At 37.8% G+C, this 20,610-nt stretch overlaps 1 protein-coding gene across 2 annotated transcripts in view; it reads left to right on the forward strand.

Annotated features, from left to right (window-relative positions):
- The window catches only part of entpd3 (ectonucleoside triphosphate diphosphohydrolase 3), a 45,811-nt gene extending 25,567 nt beyond the window's left edge, over positions 1-20,244 (forward strand). For both annotated transcript variants that reach the window (XM_008112755.3, XM_008112756.3), the window contains 7 exons: positions 3,916-4,066; positions 6,713-6,872; positions 11,920-12,150; positions 14,190-14,462; positions 16,380-16,490; positions 17,640-17,777; positions 19,983-20,244. In XM_008112755.3, the coding sequence (XP_008110962.1) occupies positions 3,916-4,066; positions 6,713-6,872; positions 11,920-12,150; positions 14,190-14,462; positions 16,380-16,490; positions 17,640-17,777; positions 19,983-20,213 (1,295 nt within the window). In that variant the 3' untranslated portion in view covers positions 20,214-20,244. The remainder of the gene's footprint in view (positions 1-3,915; positions 4,067-6,712; positions 6,873-11,919; positions 12,151-14,189; positions 14,463-16,379; positions 16,491-17,639; positions 17,778-19,982) is intronic.
- Positions 20,245-20,610: the final 366 nt, after the last annotated feature.

The raw sequence follows: 20,610 nt of genomic DNA on the forward strand, positions 1-20,610 counted from the left end.
ATAAATTTATTTATTTATTCAGGTGATGATAAAGTGAAGTATGGTCATGTGAGCAAATATATGTGCCACTCTTTAAAATGCACTCAGCTAACTAGATTAATCAATCCAGAGCAAGAATTTGGCATTCATCCTCTTATATTATATGTAAGTAGGGTGAAATCCATAGAGTCACCATACATCAGCAGGTGACTTAAAGGCATTTTAGTTTACATTATTAAAGTGAGTTCACACTTTGAGTAGAAAACAATGTGTTTCTCTTCCAGAGGCTAGGAAATGTTACTTTTTGAGATGACTGCTTCCCAAACTAACATGGTTTGAGGATTCTGAAAGTTATAGTACAAAAAAGGTTTTCTAAAATCTGAAGTTTTTGTTTCTTTGAGGGGATGGGTTTGAGTTTTTCTTTAGTTTCACATGTCTCAGGATGCAGATAGACCCGTTTCTTCCAGGGGAGCCGCAGTGGTGCAGTGGGTTAAACCCTAGTGCCGGTTGAACTGCTGACCTGAAGGTTGGAGGTTTGAATTGGTGAGATGGGGTGAGCTCCTATCGGTCAGTCCTAGCTTCCCATGCGGGGACATGAGAGAATCCTCCTACAAGATGGTAACACATCTGGGCATCCCCTGGCAAAGTCTTTGTAGATGGTCAATTCTCTCACACCAGAAGCAACTTGCAGTATGTTCTCAATTTGCTTCTGACACTATAAAAAAGTTTCTTCCAGTGTTTATATACTGCTGTAAAATAAAAAGGGAGAGAAGGGGAAAATAGTTCCAGGAAAAGAGCCAAATTCCTTTAAAAAAATTAAAAACATGTATTTCAAGCATTTAGGCACCATGCAAGCAGGTGAAATCCACACAAACAGGCATACATAGAAATATCTAAACTTAATATTATTTTTAAAGGCAGTCACATCATCAAGAAACAATGAAATCAAAATAAAATGACAATGGTTCCTAATTTAAGGTTTTGACAAATGAAAATACTATTTCCCTTTTATTTAAAAAAATACCAGATTTAGTATTAAAATAGCATTATAAAGGCTACAGCTGATTCCACAATGAAAAAATGATCACTTATCCCAATTGGAGGGGGAAATCAGAGGTAGGCAGCAGGCAAGGATATTAACTCCAACTCAAGTTTGTTTATTTTGATATGGTTTATTTCGAAAAGAAAAATAAGTGCTTGTAAGGCAAAAGTAGCAAGATCTTATTTTATAACAAGACAGGCCTGTCCTTGCATTTTAGGGAAGTAACAGCCACCAAAAAATATGATAGACCTTTGTGTTTTGATGTCATCAGTTCTTTGGGATTATGCTTTTGAGTCTGTTCCATCCACCACTGTCACCATCGCCATCCATTATTTTAATTCATTTAATTGTTATTTGTTTAATGTGTTTATCTTATTTATTTATGGTTTCAATCTGTGTTTTAAATTGTTTATACTGGATGCTGTCCTATGATCCCACGATAAATGGAAGGAGAGAAGTGTTTCAGTGACATAAATAAATCATAGTGAATGCTGGGGAATTGCATTGGATTTGGCCAAATTCCCAGTCAAGACTGCAGTGAGATACTCTCTGAGGTGAAGCAGGGTTCCTTCTGGATCAATCAGATCCCAGTCTGGACCTTCCTGAACCTTTGTGAACATTTCATTAGTTTGGAAGGCTGATGAAAAGTCTCCAATTCTGACTGACTTTTACTATATATGAAAAACCCTGAGGTGGAGAGGGAGCATCCAGAAGAAAGAGAAGCTGACTGACTGATCTGCTTTCTGAACAGTTTATCATGGACTCTGAAATCACAATTCTTTTGGAGACATATAATGGTTGTTAAAGATTATTCTGTGTTCTTTGCTAGTTCTCTGTCCTCTAAGCAAAAATGGTGCTCTCAGCAGTTTTTATGTGACCTTTTGCTTCCTTTCAACTGATCTTCATTCTTCCAATTTTTATTCCTATTCCTTTCCTTTCCAATTAATACGTTTATTCTTGTATATCTCTTACTGAAATCTCTCAAGGATGAACATTTGCTTTATTTGCACACCCCATTTCTTAGAGATCTTTATACCATACTGCCTTATATTATGGGTCAGTGGTTAGAATATTGGACTGGGAGTCCAGGGACTGGATTTATGTTTAATAGAGTTGCCAGAATAAAAACGGGAAAGGGCTCTGTAAAGGTGTTATTATTATTATGTCTAAGGCTTTTTCAGGCAGGGGGATCTTTTTATCCCACCGCTGCCACCTCTTGTAAGGGGTCTTAATTACGAGGAGCTGCCACCAATTTATAATGGAGCTAATTATGACTGCCACCAATTTGGAGAGATGGACCCACCAATTGAAATTATGTAGCCACCAAAGACTCAGGGAGGAGATCTTTTACTTTTTATTCCTTTCTTCTTTTACTTATTTACTTTAGATGGTAGCGTACTTGGTTCAAAATATATATGACAGAGGCTTCGGTGTTGGAAAAACAAGAACAAGTTTATTCAGGCACAAAGCTTAATGGTTACAAGGATGTTTCTTGCGAAGAGGTATTCTTAATAACAGTTACAATTCCAGAATAAGATGAATCAACTCTCTAAAATTATACTTCTTTTACTTAAGGTAGTTAAACTCTACTCCTCAGCCACTTTTATACCACAGTCACCCCTGTGATATGCTATCACAGATTATCTGTTCCTTACTAGGACACAGATTAAATCAAATAAGTCACCAAACTTATTTTAAACTGACTCAAAATGACCAATTGAGTCTCCCTGATCCCCTTAACCTAGGATCAGTCTTCCCTGTGCCTCATCAGAGCACAGACTGGCTCTCTCTCTTTTTTAACTCTGCACTTCTTCAGCAAAACGACAGGAATTTCAGCAGGTATTGCTTGTTAGCCTTAAAGGAAGATAGAAGCTGAGACTCCTCTGACCAAATCTTCCTCAGAGAATCCTATGTTCAGGTGCCATAAGTGGCAGTCAGCCCAAAGACATATAATTTATTTTATTTATTTACATCGTTTATATTCCACCCTTCTCATCCTGAAGAGGACTCAGGGAGGAGCACAGAATACATATACAGCAAACATTCAATGCCGTTATACACAGACAGGACAGACAACAGATAGAAATATAGGCATTTCCTATCTTCAGCGTCCTGGGGGTTGTGTTTGATTCTGGCCATGGGGTGTGCTGTTGCTCCATCCTCCATGTCGAAGATCCCTGTTCACAGACTTCCTCTTTCTTTTTGATCACCGGCATTTTTCTGATATTTCATTTAAGGTGCCATTAAAATATCTCCCCGCTTAAGTGGTACCTATTTATCTACTTGCAGATGCTTTCGATCTGTGAGTTCGGCTGAAGGTCGGGCACTCACCCCGACCTGGGCCTCAAACTCCCAACCTTTCAATTGGTAAGATTTATTGGAGCTGGTGGCTAACCTGCTGTGCTAAAGTCCGGCCCATTTAGCAAGAAGTCTAAGTAGCCCTTAGCTTTGGTGGTGCTTTACATATCTATTGCAATTTTCTGAAATTTTTATTCAGTCTTCAAAGACTGCCTATTTACAAATCATCTACTTCATAGGTGTTAGCTGCCCCTGTGGATTTAATTTTATTATCATCAGTCAATGTTATATTTAAGGGATGTAATTTGATTGAATGTGGTGAGACGGGAGGGAAAAATCCCCTTTAGTTGCTATGTCTATTGATTCATCTTGAATACATGAACAGCTGTAGAATGTTAGTGCAGCATTGTTTTCAGCCAAGATATATTCAAGAGGCAAGAGTGCAAAAATAGGCCATATATAAAATGGAGTAATTTTTTAATATTTGCTTTTAAAAAAAACCAAAACACTGTTGATCTAAAAGTTTTATTGCATCGAGCTTTTAAGTTCTAATATATTATTGGTAAACTATAAATGAATCTTGTATTTACTCCTAGGTCCAGGGATATCTAGTTATGGAAGTAACCCTCAAGAAATTGCTACACCCATCAATGACTGTATTAATAAAGTCAAGGAAAAAATTCCTTTTCATTTACATGGAAGCACACCTGTGTACCTGGGAGCCACAGCTGGCATGAGACTTCTGAGGTATGGTGGCAAAGCCACAGTCCATTTTGACATGGAAGCTGAACTGTTGTATGCAATTCTTTGCGTGTTGTTACAATATCAAACATGTAGAATGATAAATCTTGATGAAATATTTTCTTTCTCTCTTTAATATATTATGGATATAAATAAGTGTAAGATAGAATAAACTTGACGGGAGATTTTGATAGTCTGTGAGGGTTTTATCAGGAGAGAAAAAAACTCATATTAAACTGGTTGTGATTGCTGATGGCTTTTAAGAAAATAGATTCTAGGTCACAGTGTTCCTGAGCATTGTGCAATAAATATGCCTTTTTTTTGAATGAGTTTAGGGAACTAGAGCCCTTGATGGCTTTATTTTGAACGGTGTTGTCACAAGCGCTTGGCAACCAAAGTAGAGGGGAGATGAGTCTGATCCTTATTGGACAAAAATTGTTCATGCAAATACAAACAAGGATCAATTTGCCATCATAGAGTTGCCAAGTGGGCACTTGTTGGAGACTGTATATTAATTGATAGCATATAAATACAATTCAGAGGTAATTGATGGCATATAAATATGGTTCAGTAACTTACGACATACGAATACTCTACATTATTGTTTAGAAAACAGTAGTGTGTATATATAAATATAATCCAAAGCATTTTACTTTGTGCATGTTTTCATTATTGCTGGGTTTTGCATAGAAACTATTCTCTATTTCTGTTCAATGTTTTGGCGTAATATATATTGTGTATGTTATTTGGACACACAGAACAAGGCTAGTGTTGTTGTATGTCTTTCGGGCTGTGTGGCCATGTTCCAGAAGTATTCTCTCCTGATGTTTCGCCCACATCTATGGCAGGCATCCTCAGACAACCTCTGAGGATGCCTGCCATAGATGTGGGCGAAACGTCAGGAGAGAATACTTCTGGAACATGGCCACACAGCCCGAAAGACATACAACAACCCTGTGATCCTGGCCATGAAAGCCTTCGACAACACAAGGCTAGTGTCTTTAATTTTTAAGATGCTTGAAGCAGAAGCAAGAAAATTTGTTCTAAGATATGTCTTTGTATTTGGAATTGATGTGCAGTGTGGTTCCTGTAAATATTTGTTCACTGCGTTTAGCAGTGGTTCTCAACTTGTGGGTCCCCAGATGTTTTGGCCTTCAACTCCCAGAAATCTTAACAGTTGGGAGTTGTAGGACAAAACACCTGGGGACACACAGATTGAAAACCACTGGTTTAGTGAGTATTATTACAAATCAGCAATCCTATATAGACATATTTGGAGGCAAGCACCACTAAACACTGTGATACGAGGGCTATACAGAAAGTAGGTTACGTTTTGGATTTTAAAAAGGACAAAATATAGGATAAATCATTTACCATATGCAGCTGAAAGACACATCCCAAAACTACAATCTCATGTAATCCCCATTGAAATTTAGCCATGTTTCATATAGATAAATGAGTTTGAAAAGTACTGCCCCAGTAAATTTGCCGCCTCTCTCCTTCGTTTCCAACAATGGAGGCGTGGCTGGCAGCGCAGTGTTTTGGCTATGCTGCAGGAAGGGAGAAGGGGGAAGAGCTGAGGACACAAGCGGGAAATTTACTGGAGCAGTACTTTTCAAACTCATTTTTCTATATGAAATGTGGCTAAATTTCAATGGGGATTACATGAGATTGTAGTTTTGGGATGTATCTTTCAGCTGCATATGGTAAATGATTTCTCCTATACTTTGTCCTTTTTAAAATCCAAAACGTAACCTACTTTCTGGATAGCCCTCGTACTTCCTTCCAGATAAGCTTGCATAGGATTGTAAAGTTGGTTCAGCTGGATGTGCAGGGCTTGTTCACTCATGCATGTATGTTATTCATTGATTTCGCATGAATGACCTAGCACAGATTTATTATGACAGAAAAAATAGTATAACTGTATCTCATAAAGTAATTCTGAACACCATGGTCCAATTCATATGGGTAGTTCCAACAAGACCTACCGAATCAATTTAGTATCAATTATTGGTGAATCAATACTTATGTAAATCCCATTAATTTAATTGTTTTACTCTAGTTGGGATTACTAATAGAATTCAGATCATTGGGCTGGATCCAAATCTAGTTGTACGCACAGAGATTTCAGTGCCCCTTCTTGCTTTCCTGTGGCAATCCCTCCAAATCCACACCAATGGTCAAAATGAAGGTAAATGGGTGGCTCTTTAAAATTCGACAGAAGCACATTTGAAAATGGCGTGATTGGGAGAAGAAGCAAGTGGGGAACTCCACTTTTGCTAGACCATTTGAGGCACTAAATCAGATCAACCCAATATTTTTCATTGGTGAAAGCCAATTTAAATTACTTTTTGACCACAGCTCTTCCAAACGAGTGGAAATGCTGATTATAGCATTTGGGAAATTATGGATCAACAAACAACTTCATGCTGTGAGGTTGAAACATTTGACTAAATCTTCAAATGTTGAGAAATCAAGATGTGCATGCATGTAAGAACCAAGCTTTGATTATCTCGCCTTTCAAGGCTGCCCGTCCATGTTCGAAGTAGAAAAATCATACGTTTTTCCTCTGGTTACTAGATTTGGCAAATATTATGGGGGTAAACTTCGCTTATCAGACACTCAGCATTTTGTGTTCTGTGAATTGCTTAGGTTGCAAAATGAATCAGCAGCCAGTGAAGTCCTTGAGAGCATTCAAAACTACTTCACATCCCAGCCCTTTGAATTTAGGGGTGCTCAAATCATAACTGGGCAAGAGGAAGGGGTGTATGGATGGATTACAGCCAACTATTTAAAGGGCAATTTCTTGGAGGTGTGTGGAACAATCTGCATGTTTTATTACATACTATTGTCTGAAAAATCACTAGTGTTTGAATGGATGTAGCCAGGATTAATATAAAGTCTGACATTTTATGAAAAGGGATGTGACATTTTAGTCGTGATAGCACTGTCAGGCATTGTTTACTTTGAAGCAATATAGTGACTATAGTGCAGAATGTACAGGTAAAATTTCCTAAAGTTATATTTTAGATAACAAATTGTTCTATTTTATTTCACTTAAATCTATCTATATATATAAATGAGTGATGGCATCACGGCGACCCACAAAACAACAAAACTACAGGCCCCCCAACCTCGAAATTTGACAGCACAACCCATCATCCATGCCTCTAGGTTGATACAACAAAAAGAAAAGAAAAATAAAGTCCTACTTAGAGGGAGAGCAATAATTGTTTTTATCCAATTGCTGCCACTTAGAAGGCTAAGCTCCGCCCACTTGGTCTCCTAGTAACCAACTCAGCCCAGTGTTAATAAAAGAATAAAAAATAAAATAAATACAAATAATACAATAAAAATAATTAAAAACACTAAAAAATTAATACAATAAAATACTATAACAAAATAACTAAAAATAATACAACAAAATAATAAAATATAATAAATAAAAAAGATAAGTTACAATGAAATTAATTAAAAAAATACAAATAACGTCAAATAAAAATTCCACAACAACTTTTAACCAATACCACCACCACTTTGCCACAGCAACGCGTGGCTGGGCACAGCTAATATATATATAAAAGGGTAATGAAATTTCGGCCTAGGACAAAACAACAAAACTGCACATCCCAGAAACACTAAACTTGGCAGCACAACCCCTCATCCATGCCTCTACGTTCATACAACAAAAAGAAAAGAAAAATAAAGTCCTAATTAGAGGGAGAGGAATAATTGTTTTTTTCCAATTGTTGCCAGTTAGAAGGCTAAGCTCCACCCACTGGGTCTCCTAGCAAACCACTCAGCCCAGGGGACAGGCAGAGTTACGCCTCACTTAGGCCTCTTCCACACTGCCTATAAAATACAGATTATCTGATTTGAACTGGATTATATGGCAGTGTAGACTCAAGGCCCTTCCACACAGCTATATAACCCATTTATAACGGACTTAATATCAGGGAAAACCTTTACCCTTTACCTTAACTACCACCAATTCCTCAATACATTATTTCCCATACCACCATACTTCGCCACAGCAACGCGTGGCCGGGCAAAGCTAGTTGTCTTATAAAATGATGACATGATATTGATATGTGTTCTAAAAATATTATTTAAGAGGGCTAGTAATATTCATTGTGCGAAAAATTTCACTCTAGGCAATCTTCACTTAAACGTTTCATTTAAAAAATGAAAGCTTTAATATATTTTTTATCCCATTCATAGATTCCATAGTCTATATCCCCTGCTTCTTGTCTGTTATTGTTATTGTAACAACAACAACAACAATAATACGGTATTATTTAGACCCCACAATTTCTCAAAGTTTGGGACTCAAAGTGGCTTACAAGTCAAAAGAATTAAAATATAGTTGAAACACAACAAAAAAAAACTCTAAACTAACTATAAAATAGAATTAAATAATGAAAAATATTGAAACATTTGAAAATATACAAGTAATAATGATAAAAAGTATATAAAAACAGTGCAGTTTGGAACAGCACAGCATGCTGCAGTTCTTTCATGGAATTTATTTTCCTCTCCTGAAAAAAATAGTCTTTTTCTGAACTAAAGTGGAATCAGAGGTGTGATGGTGTAATCACTATGTCTTTGGACATAAGCGCCTTCAGGGCCCTTCTACATTGCCCTATATCCCTGGATCTAATCCCAGATTATTTGACAGTGGGGACTCATATAATCCAGTTCAAAGCAGATAGCCTGGAATCAGATCCTGGGATATAAGGACAGTGTAGAAAGGGACAGAGTTTCTCAGTTCTGTGACAAAATTCTGCAGTTGAATTTTACTCCAGAGCTGTAACTCTATGCTGAGAGCAATCCCAGTGGTTGATTTCTGCATAGTGATACTACATAGGGATGCATATGCTAAATTTATGTATTTATTTTCTGCATTTATATACCACTTTTCTCATCCCGGAGAGGACTCAAAGTGCTGTCCAACATAATGATGGCAAAATTCAATGCCAAACATACATGTGAAATAAAATCATAATATCTAACAATAACATATAGTTTGAAATGTATATTTTTAAATTCATAATGTATTTTAATAGTTTTAACTGGTTTATGTGTTGCTTTATATTGATTTGTTGTGGGCATCTAATTGTTGCCACTGTTGTAAGCTGCCCTGAGTCCTTTCGGGTGAGAAGGGCGGGATATAAATGTGAGAAATAAATAAATAAATAAATAGCTATGAATTAAAACCATCAAAACCATATTAAAACGTGAGACATAAACAAGAACAATCGTCTATAAATTTGTATCACAGTAAATATAATCCCTTATACACTATTGGGTATGCGTATAACAGAAGCAAGAATGAGTAATTTACTTTCAAAATTTCATTTCAAAGTCAATGAATGATCTCTTAAAGTAAAGCCTTTGAGAGATCATTTAGCTTTTTTGGGGAGCTTTTATGTAAGATACAGTATATAAAAAAATGAAAAAATACAGTGGCTTGTGCATTCCTGGAACTCCAATGAAAGCTTATCCCAGACTGTCAAAAGAGACTTCTTTATGTAAGCAGTTTTCGGAAGAACTCAAAACCTGTTGAAATATTTGCCAGTTCACCTCTTAAAAATCAGAAAAAATACTAAAGTAAAACTTTTCATCTTTTTTGGGGGGGATAAAATTCAAATATATTTACCAAATATACCAGAAGAGTACACCTTCTGGTATGGAGCCCCCAGTGGCGCAATGGGTTAAACCCTTGTGCCGGCAGGACTGCTGACTGACAGGTAGTGGTCTGAATCTGGAGAGAGCGGATGAGCTCCCTCTGTCAGCTCCAGCTCCCCGTGCCCCCACACGTGAGAGGCCACACACAAGGATGGTAAAACATCAAACATCTGGAAGTCCCCTGGGCAACGTCCTTGCAGACGGCTAATTCTCTCACACCAGAAGCGACTTGCAGTTTCTCAAGTTGTTCCTGGCATGAAAAAAAAAACCCTTCTGGTTATGATTATAATGTAAATGATACCTGGGACAAAGCAGGTAGATAAATCCATATATTGGATGGCATATATTCTGTATCAGAAACTAGAGCTGATATGGTCTATCCAAGGCAATTTTCTGAATCAGCACCCCAAATAACCAAACCAAATCTAAAGTTGACCAAAAACTGATTCATAACCCTTTTGGTACTAATGTTAGAGAGTGGTCACTGGTCAAAGTGGTCCCTGATCAATTGGTCCCTGGTCAAAAAAGGATTGGGAACCACTGCTGTATATAAATCAAGAGTAGTAAGAGAACAATAAATTAATATATGATGTTCAATTATATTTTATACATTGCCTGCTTTCAAATCAAACTGAGCCAGGATTCTCATAACCAGTTATAAGCAGAATGAAAGTATATGAAATAAAGGGTAACGTTTGAACAGATGGTAGAAAAATAGTCATATCATTCAAAGAACACATCCTGGGCTTAAATTAGTAGGTTGGCTATCTACCACTCATAACAAATCTTTCCAACTAGATGAGCCACTATAGTGTCATACGAGGTTGTGGGATATTATTATTAAAACTATTTATATCACTTCTGTGTATCAACATGCACAAGACAGCATAAGTAAAAAGAACAAAACATGCAACAAGATCTTTTAAAAGGAAAAAACCCTTGAAGGCAATTTAGAAAATAAAACTTTAGTTTCAACCCATTTAAAATAGCATTTAAAAAAAATGAAAAACAGGAAAAATATTAATTTCAAATTAACTGTAGCTTAAAAGGTTTGTATTCTTATGAAATTCACTGTCTTGAGACTAGGCAGGGACAGACAGATGTAAATATAAAATCCATGCTAGTTCTGCCACTTTACTGTTTCAACATCCATTTAGTTGGGAAAATTCACATAATCACAGTGGGAAATATATATGTAATCTGATATTGATTAGTGATACAATTCGATTTTCTTAGAGTACCAACATTTTTCTTGTTGGGTTGCTGTGAGGTTTCTGGGCTGTATGGCCATGTTCCAGAAGCATTCTCTCCTGTTGTTTCGCCCACATTTATGGTAGGCATCCTCAGAGGTTGTGAGGTCTGTTGGAAACTAGGAAAGTGGGGTTTATATATCTGTGGAATGTCCAGGGTGGGAGAAACAACTCATGTCTGTTGGAGACAAGTATTAATATTCACAATTGGCCACCTTGATTAGCATTGATTAGCAAACAGAGCCAGCGAACACCTCCTAACAAAGGACTCCCCCAGGCAGGAAGCAGCCAGACTTTGAAGCTGCAAGGATTTTCAATGCTAATCAAGGTGGCCAATTGCAACATTCACACTTGTCTCAAACGGACAAGAGTTCTTTCTCCCACCCTGGACATTATTCCACAGATATATAAACCCAACTTGCCTTGTTTCCAACAGACCTCACAACCTCTGTGGATGCTTGCCATAGATGTGGGCGAAACATCAGGAGAGAATCAAGGTGGCCAATTACAATATTCACACTTGCCTCCAACAGACATGGTTCTGAACATGCTAACCAAAGTTTCTCTTCAGTTCCATAATGTAATAAAAGTGTAATATAATGGCACTAAATATGTAAATAAATGCAGAATTTGCCTTCTTTATTTCATATACTTGTTGCAGAGGTGGAAATAATGCAGCCTTCTAATGTTTTGGGACTGCAACTCTAAGAGCCAAAGCCATTATAGCCAATGATGAAAAATGCCGGAGTTACAATTCAGCAATAACTGGATGATTGCATTATTGCCATTCCTGATTCTACTGCCTCAGTACTTTTTCAGATTTATGTTAATCTTAGTCATTGATTTTAGCATTGTATCATGAGCTGAAACGTTTCAGAGAATAGCAGATGAAATGTCAGATTTCCCTCCTTTATATTCTAGAGAAGCATTTTGAGCGCTTGGGTCCATCCTCACGGAGCGGAGACTACAGGTGCACTAGATCTAGGCGGCGCCTCCACCCAAATATCTTTTATCCCCGAAGAAACTACTGAAACATTCAACAGCACACTACAAGTGCAACTGTATGGCTATCCATATAATGTGTATACACACAGTTTCCAGTGTTATGGAAGAGATGAAGCAGAGAAAAAAATGCTGGCATCCATACTACAGGTATGATCCCAGAAATGAACTACCTGACCATAGAGAGAGGAAATAATTCAGTGATGGAGCAAGAGCATTGCATGCAGGTCTTGGGTTCAATCCCTGTTATTTATCCTTAAATTTATTTACAGTATTTGTATTCCGTCCTTCTCACCCCGAAGGGGACTCAGGGCGGACCACATTATACACACATAGGGCAAACATTCAATGCCCATTAAACACATCAAACAGAGACCGAGACAGACAGACGCAGAGGCAATTTAACCTTCTCCTGAGGGGATGTTCGATTCTGACCACAAGGGGGAGCAGCTGCTTCATCATCCACTCTGACGGCACTTCCTCATTCCAGGTCGTAAATTAGTTAAACTTGCCTCCCCACTTTTTTTTATAAGTGGTACCTTATTTCCTACTTGATAGATGCAACTATCTTTCGGGTTGCCAGGTCAGCAACGAGCAGGGGCTATTTTTTATTTTTAATTGACGGGTGCTCACCCCTCCACGGGCTGGCCTCGAACTCATGACCTCATGGTCAGAGTGATTTATTGCAGCTGCTCAACAGCCTGCGCCACAGCCTGGCCCCTTAAAGGAATTAAATTACAAGTGACAAGGAAGTCCTGTAGTGGAGAACTGGAGAGGTGCTGACAGCCACAGCAGATAAAATTGGGCTAAAGGGAATAATAGTCTGGCCTGGTATAAAGCAGCATCCTATATTCTGATAAAATAGCCATATATAAATATGCAAAAGGATGTCATGAGAAAGAGGGAACAGGCTTGCTTTTTCTTGCCCTGTAAACTAGGGCTCGGAGTTCAAATTACATGAAAGGAGATTCCACCTGAACATTAGGAAGAACTTCCTAATTGTAAGAGCTGTTCAGCAGTGGAACTCTCTGCCTCAAAGTATAGTGGAAGCTTCCTTGGAAGCTTTTAAACAGAGGCTGAATGGCCATCTGTCGAGAGTACTTGGTGCTTTTCCTGCATGGCAGGAGGTTGGACTAGAGGGCCCATGTTGTCTCTTCCAACTCTATTATTCTATGATTCTATTGTAGGGATCATAAGCCAGAAAATAGTAAACTATTGCCTTTGCATATATCATATAGCCTTTATATAGACAATATAAGCACTTTGTATGAATCAAAGTTGTATGTGCAACACAGGGCCTGTGCTCCTCCTCTTCCTGTGAGCTGGTGACTTTCTTCAGGAAGTTCCAGAGGGAGAAGAAAGCTCAGAGTAAACAAGTAAACAAGTTAGGACATTGGTATCACTTGTGCCAAAGTAGGTGTGGAAGGTGGGGAAGACTCTCAGCCATTGGTCAATTCTAGATAAGGCTGAGATATAAAATCCTATGATTACATATTGTAAATATAATGAACAAAATACAATAGTTTTCTATAAGCTGATCCAACAGAGATTTTTTATTTATTTATCATGAGACAACAGGAGTCTTCCACATGTTTGGCTGTTTTTGTAACAATTACAGTCCGTGAAAGAAAAACATTTCCCTCTGAAATGTGTTGCCTCTCCAAAAAGAAAATGATCAAATGAATTTCATTTAAAATCAAAACATTTGTCTGCAATTTCTTTCGCAATTTGGTGTTGTCCCTTTCCTACATCTTGTTAATTTGAGAAAGAGACAAGAGTTAGAACATATTGTTTTCTGCTTGAGTTCTTTAAGAGCAGTGGTTCTTAACTGGGTCATTTTACAGAAGCTATCTGTGACTCTTCACAAAGAATCTCTGTAGGGCAAGCATTACTTAGGCTTAAAAGTTTGGGGCTACAATTCCCAAAACCCCAACCAATGTATCCAGTTGACATGGATTTTGAGAGCTAAAGTCTGCCACATCTAGATGATCAAAGATTGAAAGGCACTAAACTAGATGACCATTGGGATTGTTTCTATCTCTACTCTTCTATGATTCTGATTAAGTTGAAACTTGCCAAGGAAGGAATCCACGGGTAAAGCAGCTCTGACAGATGCTTGTGATTGCAGTAATACCAGTCTAAAATCTTCCTCCTAATGAAAACTTTCCTGTTTGCTTGTTAACTGTCAGAAATCACGTGATAAAGCCAGAATTGAGAACCCATGCTATCCTCAGAGTTACAAAACTGTTTTAACCATGAAGCACTTGTATGGAAGCCTCTGCACTGCACATCTGAGACCAGAAAGCTACAATCTAAGCCATTCTATAAATGTCATAGGAACTGGCAATCCAGCTGTCTGCAGAGAGGCAGTGTCTCTGCTATTTGATTTCACGTCTTGCAGAGACAGGGAGGACTGTTCATTTAATGGAATTTACCAGCCAAAGATTAAAGGGAATTTTGTGGTAAGTATTATTTCCTTGTTGCTTATTATGCTACTCGTTTTGTTTTTCCAGGGGTAGGGGAGCAGGAGTTGTTGTTTTTAACAGTATTATTTATTTTATTTATTACAACATTTCTACCCTGCCCTTCTCACCCACAAAGGGGACTCAGGGCGGCTTACAAATATAAACACATATGTAAAACAATTTCAATTACAGTTTAGTACAGGCATAGGCAAACTTTGGCCCTCCAGGTGTTTTGGAATTCAGCTCCCACAATTCCTAACAGTTGGTAGGTTACTCACATGCTAATGGGAGTTGAAGTCCGAAACACCTGGAGGGCCAAAGTCTGCCCATGCCTGGTATAGTATGACCCTCATATCCATGGAACTGATATTCATAATTGCAACAACAACAACAATAATAATAATAATAATAATAATAATAATAATAATAATACTTCAAAGAAGAAGAACATGCCCTGGCAGAATATGTAAAGCAAAGTGAAGTACCTGCTTTGATTGAAGTAAAAAATCAGAAACTCCTCAAAGCACAGCAGACAAGAAACCAGTACAAGAAAGCCACAGTACAAATTAGAGCTGACAGTTGGCACAACAAAACATTGCATGGAAAGTTCCTTGACAAAATTGAAGGAAAAGCTGATAAGGAGAAAACCTGGCTATGGCTCATGAATGGGACCCTGAAGAAGGAGACAGAAGGCCTGATCATTGCAGCCCAGGAGCAAGCCATCAGGACAAATGCAATTAAGGTCAAGATCGAAAAATCAGCTGATGACCCAAAATGCAGACTGTGCAAGGAACCATTGATCATATCCTCAGCTGCTGTAAGAAAATGCACAGACAGACTACAAAAAGAGGCACAACTATGTGGCCCAAATGATTAATTGGAACTTATGCCTCAAGTACCACCTCCCAGCAGCAAAGAACTAGTGGGATCACAAACCTGCAAAAGTATTGGAAAATGAGCACACAAAGATACTGTGGGACTTCCGAATCCAGACTGACAAAGTTCTGGAACACAACACACCAGACAAGAAAAAGGTTTGGATCATTGATGTTGCCATCCCAGGTGACAGTCGCATTGATGAAAAACAACAGGAAAAACTCAGCCGCTATCAGGATCTCAAGATTGAACTTCAAAGACTGTGGCAGAAACCAGTGCAAGTGGTCCCGGTGGTGATCGGCACATTGGGTGCCGTGCCAAAAGATCTCAGCCGGCATTTGGAAACAATAGACATTGACAAAATTACGATCTGCCAACTGCAAAAGGCCACCCTACTGGGATCTGCGCGCATCATCCGAAAATACATCACACAGTCCTAGACACTTGGGAAGGGTTCGACTTGTGATTTTGTGATATAAAATCCAGCATATCTATCTTGTTTGCTGTGTCATACAATAATAATAATAATAATAATAATAATAATAATAATAATAATAATAATAATAATACTTTATTTATATCCCACCACCAACTCCCAGAGGGACTCGGGGCAGCTCACAAAACACTCAAGGTGTGACACAAAATACAAAATATAACAAGTGCAGAACAAAACATAAGCAACAAACAGTCATCACTACAGTTTCATTTAATCACTTAGGCTCTCCCGTACAAGGTATACCTTCTTAGTTCCTTCATTGTTTGTCCCATCAGACATAACCAGGCTCACTATTATCTGTAGTTTCCAAAATCCACACAATGTCCTTGAAACTATCTCCCATGGATACGGGGATCATACTGTATTGTATTGCGTTGGCTTTGGTGCTCTTCACTATTTACTACTTTGAGACCACTAATGGAAAGACTGGACATACTTTATTTGGTTAAAAATAACAAAATGAATCTATAGACCTCATTTTATCTGCCATTGGCATGAATTAACCATTGGAAACATAACTGTGAAATAACTTTCGTTCATAGGCCTTCTCGGGATATTACTACACTGTCAACGCTTTGAATTTAACTGGACAGTTTTCTCTGGCTGATTTCAATTCAAGCATGTGGACCTTCTGCTCACAGAGTTGGAACCAGGTCAGTATCAATGTTCTGAGTTAGCAAAAGAAGCTAATGATAAAGGATCCATCCCAAACAATGTTCTCAGCCACTGTTTGTTAACTTTTTCGGAATGTATTACACACATTTATCCATAAAAAAACAAGAGTATATGCTCACTTACTGAAATCAATATGACATTCAATTCACCAAGTGTTCACCACTTGGTGAATTGAACCTTTTATGCATTCCATTAAAACAGAAGCTTCAGTATTATCCACTGTACTAAAGATTGCTAAAGATACTTTTCCTTTGGAAACAATTACGATTTTTAGCTGGCATTTTCAAAAATGGAGAATAAAGGTTTACTTCATAGAGGTTTATTTCAGATAATTAATAAAATATTAAAAGCAGCCATGCCGGCTGGAAGATTCTGGGAGTTGTAGTCAAAAAAAGGAATTCTTCCAAGTTCTAATTGAATCCTAAAGTCATCATTTCACCTGTTAGCTATCTATCTAAATATCTGCAGATTTCTCTCCATATCTGAGACCATACAGAGTATCTGTCCTCAACTTTAATTGAGCCTCCTACATCTACTTTCTGTAACTTATTGACTGAAAGGCTGCACAAAATATTTTGTGCTTTGATTAATGCTTTTACTAACGTGTTACATTAATATGGACCTCAATGGTCTTACGGTCAACACAACTTTTGAAATAAAGAAAATGTTCTGTCCTACTCTGTCCTAAGCACATGTGTTTTTTATGAAATGTTTGTCTTAACACTTGAAAATAAATGGCACACAGTTACTTTCAAAAAATTCCATACCTATTAATTTTTTATGTCTACTAGTCATGGACCTGGCTACCGTCTCATCCGTTTAATTTGTGTTTTTGTATCATTTTGTTCATTCCGAATGCACGAAACGTTCATTTGGAAAGGCACCCATTTTCAGGATTGGTGCTCGAAAACGAAAACGGGCCTTACAAATGAAACAAACAGGAACGGATAGTGATTCTGTACAAATGCACAAAACTAATGTCTACTATATTTTTTCTTGTTGAGATATATTTGAATCCTCAGACTTAATGCACCAAACACCTTTTCCTGGGATTTCAAGGAGGGATTTTATGAAATGAATAAGCATTATTAGATATTGTTGGATTCTGAACTGTTTTTGTTTTACAGCTTCCATTTATGCTACCTAAATTTGATGAGACATATGCAAGATCATACTGCTTTTCGGCAAACTACATCTACCACCTACTAATACATGGGTATAAATTCAATGCAGAGAACTGGCCACTGATACACTTTCAGAAGGAAGTAAGTTTAATCCCAGTCACTCTATAAGTAATGTCTTGAAAAATCAAGAGATCCTGCCCCAGGGGAAACCAGAGTTAAATCCATTTCCTTATAGCTGTAAAAAATAAACTGAGACAAGGCGGATTCGACTATGAACAGAGACTATTCAGCTTGAAACAATATCAGGTGACTCATTAGGGAGTCTTACAAAACTCTCATTTTAATGGTAAACTGAACAAAGTCCAGTGTGAAACCATTTGACCCCATGTTAATTCATGAGCAGTTACCATTTGGAACATGAAGCGATGGAAAGCAGACTCTTAAGGTGGCAGATCCAAGATGCCATTTGCTAGTGTCTACTAGTTCCTTAATTGGATCATTTTAAAAAGGACTCAAAAGGATGTTATTTTGATTTTTATTGTAATTTTAAAAGTGCTTAAGAGCCTGTTCTGATGTTATTTCCATTATATGGGAAACCCTTCCCTTTTTGATCTGTGAAGGTAACATCAGGCCACAGCAGTCATTCATCACATGACTCCTTCCAACATAAGTCTTGCCCTTTTTCTAAGAAGAACTATGCTGGTGTGTAAATGAAACTACTCTGTGGACACATGCCATGTAATCCTATGGCTCTTCCATTAGTTTTCATGTGGTGCTTTCATGGTGCTACTGTGCCAGGAAGGTGACACCAGAACCTTAAGGCAGGCACTCAGAAAAAGCTAAACAAAGAAGCAGTGGACTTATGGTATGTGTTTTGGGATGAAATATTCTTTAGAATGGCTGTTTACCTTTGAAGTAAAAAATGAGCACATGCAATTGTTATCCTATGACAGATAGAAAATAATAAAGTAAATATTTTTGGAGAATAAAATCATATTAACGCTTATACACAAAGCCAGTCTTTTCATGGAAATTGGCCATTTCTACATTGTCAGACAACAGCAGTGGTAGCTAATGGGACTGATATCACTAGGACAGTGAATCCACTAGGTTTTAAATTGAATTTTAAATGAGACATCCAAATAGTTGTTGAGTCTGTTTTGGGTCAAGGGGTCAGCACTTCAGATAATTCCTTTAATATTCCGACTGTAATCCAAAATGGATTTACCACCCAACTAGCATCACAGCCACGAGTCACCACTGCAACCTTCTAGTTCAGAAGTTACAAGAAATCCTTATTTCCCAGAACGAGGAAGAAGGCATGCATGGCCTACATCTATATATATAAAAGGGTAATGAAATTTTGGCCTAGGACAAAACAACAAAACTACACATCCCAGGAACACAAAACTTGGCAGCACAACCCATCATCCATGCCTCTACGTTCATACAACAAAACGAAAAGAAAAATAAAGCCCTAATTAGAGGGAGAGGAATAATTGTTTTTATCCAATTGCTGCCAGTTAGAAGGCTAAGCTCTGCCCACTTGGTCTCCTAGCAACCCTCTCAGCCCAGGGGACAGGCAGAGTTAGGCCTCACTTAGGCCTCTTCCACACTGCCTATAAAATACAAATTATCTGCTTTTAACTGGATTATATGGCAGTGTAGACTCAAGGCCCTTCCACACAGCTATATAACCCATTTATAATGGACTTAATGTAAGGTAAAACCTTTAGCCTTTACCTTAACTACCACCAATTCCTCAATACTTTTATTTCCCATACCACCATACTTCGCCACAGCAACACATGGCTGGGCACAGCTAGTATCCTATATAGAAAGACAAAGAGTTTGAAGGCTTGTTTCAGAACTAACCACCATTGGTCCTCCTTATATCTAAACTTGGGTTACACGGTTTTCTGAATTGTAATATAACAAGAAATTACAAGTTCTAATAGGAAAGTTTTCAATAATCTCTCCTTACATGTGCAACAAAAGAAGAAAGGGAAGGAGTAGAGTATAGGAAACAAGCCTTATGTAGGTTTATTCTTATGAGATTGTGAGACTCTGTAGATCTTGTTGGATTGCAACTCCGTCAGCATAGTCAGTCATAGGAGATCATGAAAGTTGACATTCAACATCATACATTCCTCCTCTCTGTTTTAAGAATATTCAAAGCAACAAATAGCTATAGTCCTGCTAGCACATCCCATTGAGCAAATATGAGTTCTGAAATGATTTTGCAGTCATGCAGTATGTACAGAACCTACTTTATCTTGTTGTCTGAAAAAACATGTTTCAATAGCTGCTGATTCAGATACATGATGATCTTTTTCTGTGTTCTAGGTCGGTAACAGCAGCATAGCCTGGTCATTAGGCTACATGCTTAGCCTCACGAATATGATTCCTGCAGAGAGCAATAGGATTTGGTTCCCTATGAATCCCTCTCTGTTTGCTGGACTGCTTCTCTTCTTCACAGCAGTGGCATTGCTGTGTCTAATCTTCCTTGTGTATTCATGTGTTGTGTCACGCATGCAAAAGAATTCTTGTCATGTTGAACATGTATTTGCAGAATAAACCAGTCTCATGAGGGAGATCTGAACTTGTACATATTTTTAAAAGCATCATCTCTATTTATAACCCATATTTCTTCTCCAGAATTTCACTCAAGGAAATTTACAAGAAAAGGAATTGCTTAAGAGGTCAAGCATTGTTTAAGAGAAGTAAAGAGTCAAGAAAATAACTGCATGATAGGACTTACCATCCCAAATGTGTAAATTGGGGAATGGAAATCATGCTAGGGCTGCCAGCTTGATCCTGCTACTTACAGCTCAACAACAACGGGTTGCATGATTCTCTCCTCCAGTACCTGATTGGTCTAAATCTATCTTACGTCAATGTGTTGTCAAAAGCTTTCATGGCCAGAATCACTGTATTTTTATGCATTTTCCGGGCTGTATGGCCATGTTCCAGA

This window comes from Anolis carolinensis, chromosome 6 (genome assembly GCF_035594765.1).
Source record: "Anolis carolinensis isolate JA03-04 chromosome 6, rAnoCar3.1.pri, whole genome shotgun sequence".
NCBI lineage: Eukaryota > Metazoa > Chordata > Lepidosauria > Squamata > Dactyloidae > Anolis > Anolis carolinensis.